Source organism: Poecile atricapillus, chromosome 3, assembly GCF_030490865.1.
Source record: "Poecile atricapillus isolate bPoeAtr1 chromosome 3, bPoeAtr1.hap1, whole genome shotgun sequence".
NCBI lineage: Eukaryota > Metazoa > Chordata > Aves > Passeriformes > Paridae > Poecile > Poecile atricapillus.
This window is the reverse complement of record NC_081251.1, coordinates 26,720,253-26,735,644: the sequence shown is the minus strand read 5'-3', so window position 1 is coordinate 26,735,644 and position 15,392 is coordinate 26,720,253. Positions and strand designations below refer to the sequence as shown.

Below are 15,392 nucleotides of genomic sequence, written 5' to 3'. Positions count from 1 at the left end.
GAACACCGAGAGGCTCCCGGTAGCAACCGCGGGCCCGGCCGTGCGCCTGACGGGCCTGGCTGGGCCCACGGGAGGGTGGATGGAGGGCGGCCGGGAGGCTCCGCGGGTTTTTCCCGTAAGACCTTGGCTGAGGACACACGTGGTGTGACTGGTGCGTGTGTAGTGATGTGGCCTTTTGTCTTCGGAGAGCAGCTGCCACCCCCCTCCTCGGTGCAGCCGGCGTTACACAACCTGCTCGTTAATCTCTCCTGTGCACCGGCGGCCCCGGGCATATTCCTGCAGCTCTCGATGTGCCAGGCTCTTGGCTTCCTACACGCTGGACAGAAAAGTCTCCGCAGTCGGTCGCTCCTGGGCAGACATGTCTTCATGCTGCCTGTTGGTGCAGGCGCGTGTTCGCCTTCTCTTTTCCTGGTAACGTGCACTGCGGGACCTACGGCGCACATTCACACGAATCGACACCTAAGGGGCTGTCATCGTGACAGCCTAAATTGATAATTGTTTCTCTGGTTTGTATGGGACACGCGATGTGCGTTTGTCGGGACGTCAGAACCTAGAGTAATTTGGTCTTCACGTAATGTTATCAAAGAGCAGGACTGTCTTTCCTAATTTGTGTTACAGCATTGGCTAAATGCAGCATTTGTTACGCCGCTTTCAGTTATGACGGCTGGCATAAAGTGCAGTGCAGGCTGGTTCTTGCATACAACAAGTTTCAACACCTCTAAAAGAGAAACTGATTTTTAGAATTCTAGATTTCTAGAATTTCTAAAAATAAAATTAGGAATTATATATTACTATATTAACTCTGCTTTTACATACTCCAAGTATTTTGTAGTGAAATACAAACATGTAACGACAAAAAAATTGATTCTGTTTCCTTTAGTTTCCTTTTTTTCAATTCTGTTTTGAGTCTTTGAGATTGTATTCTCCAGGGCTTTCTGTGGTGCCATGAAAGCTGCAATACATTAAATGCTTCTTTTGCTACCATCACACTAAGAGAGGAAGCATTAAACTGACGGCATGGTAACACAGCAATATTACAGGCACTACACAAGGTATTTGCAACAAAACAGTTTTGAAGTGGAGCAGTTTTTAACCAATTCAACATTTTTTTTTTCTCCCTGCCCTTCCAAAGTTACAGTTTTGCACATTACTGCAAGTTGGTTTTCTCCAGTTTTCTTCCTGTACTTTCCCAGTTTCAGAAGGTGTCTCTCATTTCCAAAGCAATCATATTTAAAAAAAAAAATAAACCCTGAATTCTTATGGCACAGAACTGAGCTACTGGGCTAGTTGCACTAATTTCTTCAAAGGCTTTTTAGGTACAGAACTTCCAACAGGGTGCTAACCCTCTGAAATACTGTTGATATTATACAAAGAAATGAAATTACTTTCTGAAGCAAAATTCAGTTAAATACAATTCACATTGCACAAATTTTCCAACATTCAGCCTTTTTTGATTTCATTTATTTTGGCACAAGCAGCAGGCAAAGCATTGCGGGTAATCTGATCACTGTTCATTGCTCTATGCGGTTTTTTTTCTTTGCACCGTCAAAAGTCACGTAACTCCAGTGACCCATCTCAGTTGAACAGACTATGTGCAGTTTTCTTTTGCCGTGGCCATACTGTGCCGCTCCCTTTATGTAATAAACTTGACCATCTGTAGCACCTGTGTTGCTGTTTAGCGTAAAAAAAAAGAGGAATAGCAAATTTCATAGGTATTACGGAGGCCTTTGTATACAGTGACACACCAGGTGTACACAATTGCAACTGCACCATCTGCTATCTTTCCTAGCAATATTTTTGTCATGTTGTCCCTTTACACTTGAGCTACTTGGTAGTAGTTCAGATCTTGCAAGTTGCTTCCATTGGAAAGCAACCTATTTATTTTCAGTCTCCTAGTGCCCTGAACACCAGAAAAAACAACAGTAGGCAGTTTCTTTGCTTATAGTTCCAAGTCTCTCTTTAGCCACAACTCTTCCCAAGAGGTTCATGAATTATATTCCTTATAGTATCCATGTTTTTGGTTCTAAATGGAATTTTTGAAAATACTCTATATGCAGTCAGATTATGATCACACTGGTCTTAAACATGGCTTGCTTTTGAGTGTTAATTACTAGTTCTTTAGTTGTCAAAATGTGGAAAGGAGATAGATTGCTCCATATGCTTATCTGGATAAAGAATGTATTTTTGGGTATGGTGGTGGACAAACAGGTTTTCTCCCGTGCTGTAGGGCAGTACTTGCTACTGTCTAAAAGCTGCAATATGTTACAGCAGTAGGCCATTAACTATTCAATGTCTCACAGGAACATTTTTCTTTTGTCTGCAAGATTTTTGATTTAAATTATTTTAAAACCCAAGTGCTGCATTTGACTTAAAATGTCATACAAAGCAGAGTTAGACTTCTGAAATAAATTGAAGTGTAGGTACTACAGCACCAGTTGCATTTATCTGCCAAATTTACAATATTGAAAAAGCTCATTTTTTTCTGATTAATATTTTCTGAAAGAGTCAGAAATACTAACTACATTGGCACCCCTTCATAATTAGATAACTACTTTTCATCCCGCACTTGCCATGATTTTTCCCAGGATGAACAGCAGACACTCTGCTCACAGTACCTGGGATTTGCCAGTATTACTAGTTCAGAAGACACCATAGTTAGCTCATTTGAAGTCTATTGTAAGTTATTGTGAATTATATCTTCAGCAGAATTTAAAACTGTTAGTTCCTCAGATCTATTTCTTGTATAATAAGAATTGACTTTTTCAAATGCAGAACAATAACAGCCAATAATCTAAATTTTCCTAGTCGTCTAATGGAAATCCACATATTTTGATTAAGAATATCTGATTTGACACTATTTCCCCGTTAATTTCCCACCTTTCTTTGCTTTAGTTAGTACAGGAACAGTAACATGTGCCCCCTTACCCACTTTTCACCAAATTTATGACATGATCATTCTCTTTCCCCAGAAAAAGACTCACTAACAGCTGCTGGTTGTTGCATCAAACACAAATTACATGTCCTACTCTAGAAAGCAGCAGAAGAACATTCAGTTCCACAGGTGGAAGGGACTGAGGCTTTTAAAATTAACCATAAAGCTGGATGGACAACAGCAAGGTTCTGAAGACAAAGGATGTTCAGCCATTGATTTTATGACTATGGGTAGATTTTTGTAGAGAGGTAAAAGGTGTAGAAGCTACAAGCTATTAAGAATTAGCCAATGGATTACACAGATTCAAGACTAAAAAAAGACAACTCAGAAAATGACACAGTTGCATTTATATGCAGACATTGGTGTAAAAAAGGAAAAAAAAAATGCTTAAATGAAGTTTTTTAGTGCTAGAGGAAAACAAACTTTGATAGCCAGCGTAAAATATGCCTTTGAGATTTACATCCCAAACTAATTTGGGCAGTTGTCTATGGAACTGCTGCTGGTTACAAATTCTCTGAATACCTGAGATTTCACTACAGTACTATTTACCTTAATTTTTATTTACTGTAAAGGTAATCATATGGTAGTCTGTGTCCAGTTCCCCAGTACATGAAAATATTGACAGGTTGGAATGAACCCTGGTGGAGGGTCACTGAGGTTATTAGAGGCTTGGAGCACAGAGTGTATTGTGCTTCGTCACCCTTGTGACGAGACTGAGGAGGGAAATTTCCTCTTAGTTACCTAGCAGATGAATGTAGAGAGGAAGAGACAGTGTCTTGGAGGTCACAGTGAAAAAATGTGAGAGACAGGGAAATTGCATCTGGCAAGATTCTGAATAGCTCCTAAAGGAAGAGTTTTCAGCTGGGGGGCAGATACTGGGAGAGAGCTGTTATCTCTATTCTTGAACATAACAAAAACTTGACTAGATAGGATCCTAAATAACCTGATTTAATTGTGAAGTTATGCCTACTTTGAGAACAGGGTATGACAGGATCACTTTCATCCAATCTAAATTACTCTATATTCTAAATGGCACAACTAGGGGATTTCCTTCAAAAATATCCCAATGCTTCAACCCAATAATACATGATAATTCTCTCAAATTCCCTTCCTGGACTTGGCTCAGAACCTTTTCCAAGGCAAAGGGGTTGCCATGTAATAGAACCTACTGAAACCCAACTTCAAAGTAGCATAAATAAAAACTCTGGTTGTGCTGAAAGAAAATTGAGACAGGAATGTAAACATCAAGTGGTGTTGAACTATAGTTAATTATTTCCAGTGAAGAAAATCAGGTAGCAATTAAGAAAGTCTAGAAAGGAGTTTTAATGAGAAGTAGACAAGTGAAATAGAAATGACCAAGAATTTCTGGACAGGGAAAACAGGAACAAAATAAGAAAGTCAAGAACTTGGGAGGCAAAGACTCTCAATGTATGAAACAAACCTTATGCAGCAAAGGGCTAACGCAAGATTAGGCAACTGAATGAAATCTGAGAACGGGAAAAGTGAAAGAGGTTGTTATTTAACACAAATATGAGGAAGTTTGCATGCTCTCTATCAGGATAACCTCCTTAACAACACAAAGTGATTGAATATTATAAAATTGTCTCACTGATTATAGATTAAATAGGAAACAGCAAGTGTCTGCATAGAAAAGTCTGCCCATTAGCAAAAATAAAGTCATAGTGCAGAAACCCTCCATGTAGGGTGGCCTGAGGTAGCATCTGAGAGCATCAGAGGTATATAGCTCCTGCCAGGTACCTCCTCCATAGCATCCTGCAAGAACTCCCAGTTAGAAGGCAGGGAGAAATAAGATCTTGCTGTGTAAAACCATGGAGAGGAGAGTAGGGTAGCCCATCCCTGGGAGACAGGGAATGTGTTTCTGTGGAAAACCTGTATCAAGTGTAAAGGTATGAGTGTACTTGCAGTATGAGGGAACCCCATGGTTTTGCACATCTGCTATGCTCCTCCTGTCTTTATATGCTTTTACTATGATGAACTGAAAGTTGTCAAAGAGTTGAATTGAAATTTTAAAGGCAAGTTCAGGGTTTGCATGCCCTACCTAAAGACACAGATTTACTGGGAAATTGAAGAAAGCGAACTAAGATGTGTGTAGCTTCCTACTAGCTCTGTAGAAGTGCATGACAATGCAGAGCAGCACTGTCCTGCTCACATCCTATCGTAACTATGCTCCTATGAATGAGGAAAATGAGTTCATCACCTTCAGCTCTTGCTCCTCTAAAGTCCAAACAATTCAAGTTCTGTCACCTTCAGAACAAGCATCAGTGAAGCCTGATGATAAAGTATGTGCAAATTTTTAAGGATAAGAATCAGCTACTGCTGTTACTCCACCAATAAAGTGAGATTAAGACTCCAGCACACTAGAAAATACCTATTCCATACATTTAGGTTTGGTTACAGACACAGGTTACATGTAGTATTGAGATTGAATGTGTCCTATTATATGAGTATTTCTGTCTTGAGCGTGCATATGTATTTAAACACTGGTATTTGATTTTCTTCAGCTACCCTTCTAAGAGTTCTCATTTGAATCAGAAACTGAAGCAGGCAACTTGATCTTTTGGCACTATCCCAATCGTTTCTTGTCAGACCACTATTTAAACACTATTACCTCACAAAGAGGCTTTCCACCGATAAGGAACTTGTGTTATTATTGAGATAATCATCAGTGCATTAGGACAGTATGTATTAAAATTAATGGCTGTCATGCGGGCGACCACCAAGACAAAAATAATGCCTTGTTGTGGTTACATGTAGCATAAACCCATATCAAAAAGAAAAAATGGTTTATAATTGTCAATGGTTTTTACACATTAAGAGCAGGGTATCTGGAGAGAAATACTTTACCTGACACTTTGAACTATTGCACTTAAAGAAGTTAGGTGAAATTTAATCTACCTGTAGATACCAATACTGCAAACTGATTTTGACATCCCATGCTCCCTTTACAGAATATGCTCTCTTCTTTAGAGGGCTCTTCATCTAACCTATTTTAGGTATCTCTTAGCATAGAAGATCTGAGATACATGCAAAATTCCTTTCATCAAGAAATCTGTATATCTTCAGTTAAGTTTCTCCCCACTATTAATAAACCCCACCAAATTTCAGCCTGATTTTAAGAGCTGAATTCAACTTGTGAAGTATAACTGACTTTTTTTTTTTTTTTTTTTTTTCCCAGTGGGATTACACAAATACATACTAAAAGATAATGGGAATGTTCTTGGAACAACAGTATCTCTGGTTTGACAACTTTCCCAATACTGACAGAAAGTATTTACTTATTAATGACACAGCAAAATCCCAGTAAATCTAAGATACTGTTTTGAGTACTATCACTCAGTAATTATTTAAATCATGTTGCACATTAAAAAAAACAAAAAAAACCCAAAAATCAACAAAAGAAACACCAGTGTTATTAATGCTTCAATCAAGCACTCAGAAGCTTAAAAACAAAGTAAGGTCATCTATGAACCTTCAGTCTGGCCCTCTCAAACACATTTGTTTAATTACAGAAGATGTTTTTCCCCTGTCTCATTTGTAAGGACAAACAATGCTCACATAAATGAGCAGTGCTTTACTACTTTTCTTACTGCCAAAGATCTTACTTATGTCTAACCTTGGATACATCCTCAAAACCAAATTACTCATTTTCTCATTATTTCTTCTGCAATAATGCAGATGGGTCTGATTACTTCAGAAATTATTGCTTATCTCAGAACAGCCCCACTAATGTAAGGACTGGAATGGATTTTTATACACTGAGAACTGAAGACACAGAGACTAGAAGTATTAATTAGTTTTGAGTACAATCTGCAGTGGTTCAGGACTGTTCAGAAACAGAGTTCTACATAATTTCATATATATTTAAGTACAGTATTTAGAGACTTAAGTTGAAACTGACTGCTCAGCACTTTTGAGAATCATATTCAAGAAAATTACATTCAATTTTACACCTAATTTTATACCTAACAATCAGTAACAAAGAATCTTGTTTGACTACCTATCCTCCAAATTTTTAAGGGACCACATGACAGAACAAATACAGGGAATTCATCAGTTTTCTGCTGCACTAATTGCGAACTCTTGCCCCATTTCCTGTGAACATTTCTGCTACATGCTATGGAATCCTGTAAACACTACCATCATTTACAAGCCATATTACATAAGCCAGTAAGTCTACAGCCCAAACCAGTCTAGCAGGGGACAGCAATGTACTACATTCCTCTTGAGGGGGCAGTTACACACTCATTCTAAGCATCCAAAATTAAGTGTTACATTAAAGCCTGTCTTCCATGCCAGGCTTTAGCCTTAAGATACAGCAATTCTGTTTAAGCATTTCTTCACTTGAATTTGTAAATACGTGTATGTATATATCTACATATACACACACATATACATTACATGGAATTTCATTCAACTTGTTTTATGAAGTTCCATCTGCTATTCTATCTTCACAATTTAAGTATTGTTGAAAACTACCAGAATTGTTACTAGAAAGGAAGATTTTCTGTTCCTTAGTCATGTCTAAACAGGGAAAGAGTTCAGAAGTTGACTTTTTGCTTTCAACAGACATGCGCTCATGCAAATTTTTCTTGTTTGATGAAATCAACTGAAGTTAATCCCAGTCTTAAGTTTCTAGAGTTCTGTAAACCAAGCTTCCATCACTAACATGTTAGACCTCTTAACTGAAACACAACTTCCTTACCCATGATGAATTCTGTAAAGACAGAGCAGAATCTGATCTATGTACAGAAATTGCATTAATTTTAAGTAAAAAAATTCCAGGCATTTTACTTGCAGTTGTTTTACAGACTTCTCCTAATTTAATGGGCAATCAAATCAGGTTTTTTAAGTTGAATTGGGTACTGATCTGTGATAAAACCAGCATTTACATCAATCAGCCCAGGATAATGAAGTTACAGAATTTATGAAGATTTTGTCTTTGTCATTGTTCCTATGATCTAGTCCATCTTGACAACAGAAATATCAATGAGTTCGGATGTCATTCCACAAGATCTCATTTCTTCAGTCAAATGAAGCTGTATTCCATTAAACAGAATACCTTCTAAACCATGTTCAGCTTCCAAAGCAAAGATGATCCTACGTTTATTTTATTACAGATTTTGCTATATTATTTTAAGCATTTCTAAATCATAGAGTGCTCTTCATAATGAGGCTGTAACTTCTCCAAAGCAATCCTTCAGAAATGTCATTGACTGATACTACCATCCCTCCTCACTGTTTAGAAGAGATGTATTAACCAAAGTTTTACTCTATGCAGATATAAGCATCAATCACCTCAGCTGGCTACTAAGAGCATCTTCCAGTTCTCATCAGGAAATTTAGTCACAGCTCTGGAAACTCACATAATAGGTCTTTGTTCACACAATTTTTGGAACATCATCTTTGTACATAGCTTCAGTGTTGACAATGAAGCACTCTATCATACTATTTTTACCTGAATTGGTAATGATTCAAGTGTTCTCCAATCTTTACTGATGCATACCCTTTCTGCTTTACTACAAAAACAGCTTCAAGAACACTAAGTGACCTGTTTTAGTACAGGGGGCAGCAAGTCACAAGTAAGCTACATGAAAAAATACTGTAGTTTCTACCATTAATTTTTGTCCACGTTTATTTATGAGTAAAACAAACAGCAAACATTACAGCAAAGGGGACGTTCAGGCCCAGATTTTAAAAAAAAAGAAAACAGATGCCTGACTAGATTTTGAATTTAGGCACCTAGAGATTGCTGACAAAGTACACAAAAGTAAGTGAAAGTGATGAGCATTTCAGCAAACTTCGTAAGTGCATTTCAGTATTTATTTAGATGTTTTAAGCTCTCGCACTAGATTTTACAAGCTGGTGAACACTGGCAAAAGTATTTCTCCCACAGAACTATAACCACACATTCCCAAGACAGTATAAATATATGGTTGAACTAACATTAATACACATCACCATTTTATCAATTACATAATAAAACAAATTATCAAGTATCCAAATATTAAGTTACGCAGCTTTAAAGGCATACAAAATATTACAGAGGTCTGCCCAAGTCATAGCAGAAACTCAAGGAAGAAAAACGAAAAGAAAAGAAAAAGATCACACTTTCAACAAAGCAATAGTTGGTAAACAACTCTCAATAGGTACAGTAAAAGAAAACTACAAGATTTTTCAGAAATTTTCTGATTAAGAATTTTTAGCTACAATAACAAAGCATTTCTACCTTTTAAAAAAATATTTACTAAAGTAAAGGGCATATTCTATACTTCCTGCACAAGACAAAGGCAACATTTTACTAGAAATATTAAATAGCCCCTCCCAACCTTTTCAGGCCCTCTGTTAAGTTGCACATGAAGTGCCAACATTAATTTTACTGTAAGGCTTTTTGTCTGGAGACATTAAAGACTTGTGTGCTTCTGTACAATTTAAAAGATCTTCTACATGAATAACCAGAGTAATGACTTGTAATATGGAAAGGTTCAGGTAACAGAAAAGTACAGATGCAGGGGTAAAAAGTTGCTGTAATTCATAGTATTAAAAAGACAGACTGTGCAAATCCTGACAATTCTAGTGCGATTGTGGGAGACAAAACATACAGTGAGCAGGCAAAACTACTTTAGAGGCCATATTCTTCAATATTGAAATGACTGTAGAAAAAAAGATAGTAAGGTCCAGATAAGCTGGTAGTTCTCACATCATCAGAACTATGCTCATTTTAAGGAAAAACATGTAGCTGATATGCTGGGTATTTTGGCACCTAATCTCTCTACATATTGATTTATTTTAGTACCCCAATTTTTAGTAGTTAAAACTAGGTCAGTAAGACTCAATGGCATGATTAAAGGATATTTGATCTGATAATTAATGAACAAGGAGACAGCTCAGAAACAGGGTACAGCAAAAACATTTACTGGGTCTCCAAATAGACATATTTAGCTAAACATACAAGTTGCATTTCTACTGAGCCTTTAGCCTAATAAATACTCCTAAGGAAGCTTCCTTTACTACTAAAAAATACCAGACTGATGTTCTTGGCATACAGTCTGCTTAATTCTAGTTTCCATTCTTTATTCCCAAAGAAGTACTATAGGCTGTTGAGCTTTACTGAATACAACAATTATTTCGGTGACCATTGGAGTCTTTAAAGCGCAGACGCATCTTGGGGCGGTATTTCTCCAAGTACAGAAGTTGCTTGCTGTTGAAAGCTCCACGCCGCTTCCTGGATGGAAAAAACCAGATTTGCAATGAAACATTAGTCTACTGCCCAGTGAAATAATATCATCAACTAGAGAAAAATATTTTTAGGTCACTTAAAAAAGCCACCTTCATGTCAAGACAGTAACCAAAGTAGGGATAATGGCAAGTTAAGTGCCAGGAAAGAGGGTGGTAGCTTCCTTTCACAAATACATCACTAGACCGCATGCTCAAGGGAGTACATAGCATTTTGGACAGTGTTCTAGCCTATGGTAAGCACAAGACAGATTTTACATTAAGATCTTTAGAAGAAACTTCAAAAGGAAGCTATAGAGCAGATGAAAGATGGTCTTCTTAAGAGCTGAAGTTATTTATTTTCTTAAAATAATTATGAAGAATATGACAGTAAGAAAGTACATAAACATTTGAAGTCCCCATAATAAGATGCTGAACAGAAATTGAGCTTTGTTTTCTCAAACTGTATGTGAAATAAAATGTACATGTTGGCTGACTGTTTTGAGTATGTACATGGCTTCCTATTCCTCATTTCATATACAACCACTACAAGATGAATATAATTCTTCAAAAGCCTGGCAATTATGCAAGAAGTATTTTGTCATTGTTTATAATGGATGCAGCTTCTTTTTAACTATAGCTGAAACCTGAGAAACTAAAACACTGAGACTAAAACTGTGCTCATCCAACTAACATGCATTGATTAAAAAATTCAAGGAAATATTTGCCTTCAGTAGACCACCAAAAAAGACAAAGGTATTCTGCCTTTCATATGTAAATAAATAAAAAGAACTCTGCAAATCTAACTGAAAGCTAGGGGCTTTGTTAATGGGTGTTCTGAGTTTTTCTTAAATCTCCCAAAGTAATTATGTACAGATTCTGGTTTCAACAGAAAAATGCCAATTTCACAGGTCCAAGTCCTACAACACTGACTGTATGCTGTACAATTTCAGGTGTACTAAATTAAATACCTTACAAAAAAAAAAAAGGCATCAAAGACAGGAATAACATTCAGAATTTCCTTCAGTGGCCAAGGATGTATCAACATACTGAGTCTTTGGAATAGCTACATGTTAGCATCGCACTTACTGTCTTATGAACTGCACTGCATCTTCATACTTCATTCCACATTCTATCAGTGCAAGAGCAACTAAGACTGGAGCTCTGGTTCAAAAAAAAAAAGTCAGTTTAGTTTGTGTCAAAGCATACTCAGAAAAACAATTTACTATGTTTTTTGCATATATGATGTTTCTTCTCTGGGAAAGCAGAAAAGGCAGAAGGCATTTCTATATTCACTGAGACATAATATCACCTGGTTTTAAAGTAGCCATTCTCATTAAATAGGGGTTTAAATTAACTCTGGTCAACCTTAGCTTCATTCATCTGACTTTAGATACAGGAGAGGACAACAGAAATAAAATGCAAGTAATCTTTAACCATTTGTTTCAAATCAATTGATTCTGAGGAAGAGTCGCATATGGGTTTTTATTCTCCAAAATGAATCATCATTAGAAGCAGTCAGGATGCCAAAGCAGAAATCAGAAGAGGGGTTGAGTTCAGTAAGAACTGATAAATCCTAGAAATAGTGTCACAAGTTGTGGGAACAGATGCAATTCACAGACTGCTGCACTCCCCTGAGGATTTCCTCATTTGCCATAGTGTTCCTCCTCTGACAGAATCAATTTTCAGTTACAAAAGCTTGACTTAAATCGAACTCAAATACATTAGCAATTTATGACTCAAAAAAACAAACAAAAAAACACAAGACAAAACCTCACGCCACACAGTAGCAGCAGACTTGTGCATATAGTAGTAACTTCAAGTGGTTTCATATGTCCAGGGATTTAAAAGAAAACTTACATGATAGAAAGCTAGGACCGTCTTTTCAACTAATTAACTGCCCTGTTTTGATGAAAAACCAACCAGTATCATTCTAAGCAGCAGAAGAGGACTTATTTTGGTAACATTCATCACTACAATGAACTTTGTTATGTGTGAAGCCATAATGCAATGGATAAGCCAGGCTTATGGAAAACAAGGCCAAGAAACCTCCATTTTATACTGGACATGCTGAAATCCATGACTAGAATCTAGCAACTCCTTTTTGAACAGATCTAGTTCCCAGGTAGCCTAGAACAGCAGAAAAAACATTATTTTCTCACAACTCTTGGAACTCTATTCAAGATAGTAGCAGCAGACAGAAGGAACAGGGCTAAGAGAATAGTATTCAGCATTATGCCTAAAAATTTTTGTACCATTTAGAAATGAGACAGACAGCTTTGGGACTTTGGAAAACACTTTTCATCCCCCAGATAGGTGATGGATGAAAGCTGGTCTTCATGTGCCAGAACCACCCATTTGTTTGTGGTTAATAGTTACAATGCCCTTGGTTCAAGGAGACTGACAATACTGCTGAAACAGAGGTGGAGAGAAAGCAGGCAAGTGCTAAAAACCCAAATCCATTAGGGAAAAACAGACAAAAAAATCTCAATGGAGCACTCATCAATATACTCGGTACAAGAATATACTTGTTAACTCAATTCTCTAGACTTTGTGAGAGCTGTGACCAAAGCATCATCTCTTGACCTAAAGATCTTTAATAAATACATACAACAGTTTCCTGCTACCTTAACTACTTTTAAGCATAAGATCATTCCTGGATACATGACTCTTTTACATTTGCCTCAAGCTTCTGCACTAGATCTTTACAAGTCTGACCAGGAATGACTGCTCAACAAACCTTTAAAACTTCACCCACCTTCCAAGACCAGCAACACAGTGTACAGCAATACAACAACCAGGTTCTTCACGAAATTTAACTTTAAGGAGGTTTAGCCAATCATCAACAATCTGGTTGGATGGTGGAGCACCATCATCAAAGGGCCAGTCCTAGAACACAAGATGACAAACACAAAGACAATTCTTGTAAGCTGTATGCATAGGCAAAAAAAGGAGACACAGTGGACAAAGAGCTGACAGCTGACCACTCAAACCTACAATTTTCTAATAGTCTAACTTTAGCAGTATTACAAATACATTCCTCTCTATCAGAGTTTTCATTGACCACATGACTTAGCTCAAAACTGTCCTGACAAGAACAGATGTCTCCACATCTTTTTCCTCCATCAGTTGCTAGAATACACTCAAAGTTAATAAGATGGTGTCAAATAATCTTTTTTTGGGGTAAGGCGGTAGAGGGAAATGCGTTGGTTTTAAACTCTGTTTCTACAGTACTTACCAAAACCTGAATGCCTTCTTTTTCCACCGGAGCAGTGTCATAAGTAGCTTCACACACTCTTACCACTGTGGTAACACCATATTTCTTAAGTTCCTAGAGAGTGAAAAAAAAAAAAAATGCCGAAAGAGTAAACTAGCTTCACTTACCATTTAATTTTCTCAATATGCTAACTTAGTAATTCATTCCAAAATTTTTAGCAGCAAAACTCATTCAAATGCTTGTCATAGCTGAAATGACTGAAAAAGAATGAATTTCTTTTCAGCTTTCAGCTGAAAAGAAAACTTGTGTGCTAACACCAGATACTTTAGGCTTTTCTGCAAATATAGTCTTATGTACAGATTAAGTTTTGTTATGCTGGATCAGACTTTTTTTGTTTAAAATCAGATCCTGATAAATAATGATTAATCAAGTAGTCTATCTCCAAAAGATCACTCATTTTAAAGGAACAGGAAGCTTCCTGGTTTGCAAAGCTACATACCTCACTAAAAGTATTTTGAGCAAAGTTCAAATCTTTCCCCCCACACTTAAAACAGTGTTGTTAGACCATTTACTCTTAAGAGTTACAAGCACAGGCCAATAAATTATTCCAGTTCCAGAGTTGTCATGACTAGATTTAGCTTCCCATTTTGCTATTATCCTACATTTGAAAAAAAAAAAAAAAAACAAAAAAAAAAAGAGCAATCCCTCTTCATTCTCCCTGCAACAAATATTATTCACACTGCAACTGTCACAGTAACAACTGAAGCATAACCTAAGCACACCTCATCTACTTGTGAGAATATAAAGGCAAGCAAGAGTTATCTTGCTCTGTTTCCTATAAATAATTCTGCACTGAATGCAGAATTGAGCTGTAGTGCACCTAAAATCTCACTAAGGAGGGACTTAGCAAACTTGGACCTTCCCACGAAGTAGCTCTGCAAGGAACTTATTAGCATACACACACACTTTATCCAACCATGCAATTCATAGTTCCAACATGCTAAATACATGGTTTAGATGATAAATTCAGTACTAGCAGTATATTCCAAGCCACTGGCTTTAGTCGGTAGCATGTACCAAAGCACTTAAAAGTAGCTTCAGCAGCTCTGGGTGCAGAGTAAGCCTATTGCCACAAATTTCACTCAAGTAGACGCTATGACACAGAGGATCCTCTTAAGCTACACTAAAACCTGCTAATAGTGAAGGAAGCTAGACAGTGAAAGCGTATTGCAATCCTGTATTAGATCCTAAGGTTCTGACCCACAATATGTATCACCATGCAGGAAATACAATGAAATGTTACACCACTTCAGCCCAATCTGAATGTGAGCCCCTACCACTAAGAGATGTTTGTATTGTTCTACACATAACTCTGCTAGATAATTCCTGTTTTCAGACCTAAACAATGTACTTAATGTACCATGTAGTAGACAGTATAATTATTACTTCTCTCTCAGAATTACATTTGTGTAGGCCCGAGTATATGTGATTTGTCTGCAGATTTGCAGATATCTGCAGATTTGTCTGCAGATCTTCAAAGCACAGCACCAGTATTTGAAAAGAAAAATCAATACACAGTCTCAGTACCTCCTCATATGGCTTTTACAGCAGTTATCAGCTAGTAAAGGAAAAATAGCATGCTGTTCAGGCATTAAAAAATAGATCAGTAAGTATTCTGTACCTCTATAGGTTCTTACCTCTATAAATTTGTTTAAGGTTGCATTGGTTGGATTATGTGTGATCAGGAATCTCATGTTCTTGTAGGTGATTTCCACAGGAGCTGGGCGGTTCATTCGGGCCATATTGATTTAGTTAAACATGCAACAAGATTATGAAAGGATTAAAAAAAATTCTAATACAGAAGTGATGTAGAGAAACCGAAGTCTACTTCACTATACTCCACGTGAAATTCTCAGTGCTTGGAAGTATGAAGTTGGGAGCAATGGGAAATGAAATGAACCTCCTAACAAGAAGCAGCAATTCTTCAATCCAGTAATACTGAGGCAAAAG

The 15,392-nt window shown here is 37.1% G+C and overlaps 1 protein-coding gene across 1 annotated transcript; it reads right to left on the bottom strand.

The window, feature by feature from the left end:
- Nucleotides 1-8,567: 8,567 nt before the first annotated feature.
- Nucleotides 8,568-15,218, bottom strand: PTP4A1 (protein tyrosine phosphatase 4A1). Its single transcript, XM_058834896.1, has 5 exons — nt 15,080-15,218; nt 13,404-13,496; nt 12,924-13,054; nt 11,255-11,329; nt 8,568-10,175 (listed from the first exon to the last, which is right to left on the bottom strand). Exons 1-5 carry the CDS (start codon nt 15,182-15,184, stop codon nt 10,058-10,060), a joined length of 522 nt encoding a protein of 173 aa, XP_058690879.1. The 5' UTR covers nt 15,185-15,218; the 3' UTR covers nt 8,568-10,057.
- Nucleotides 15,219-15,392: the final 174 nt, after the last annotated feature.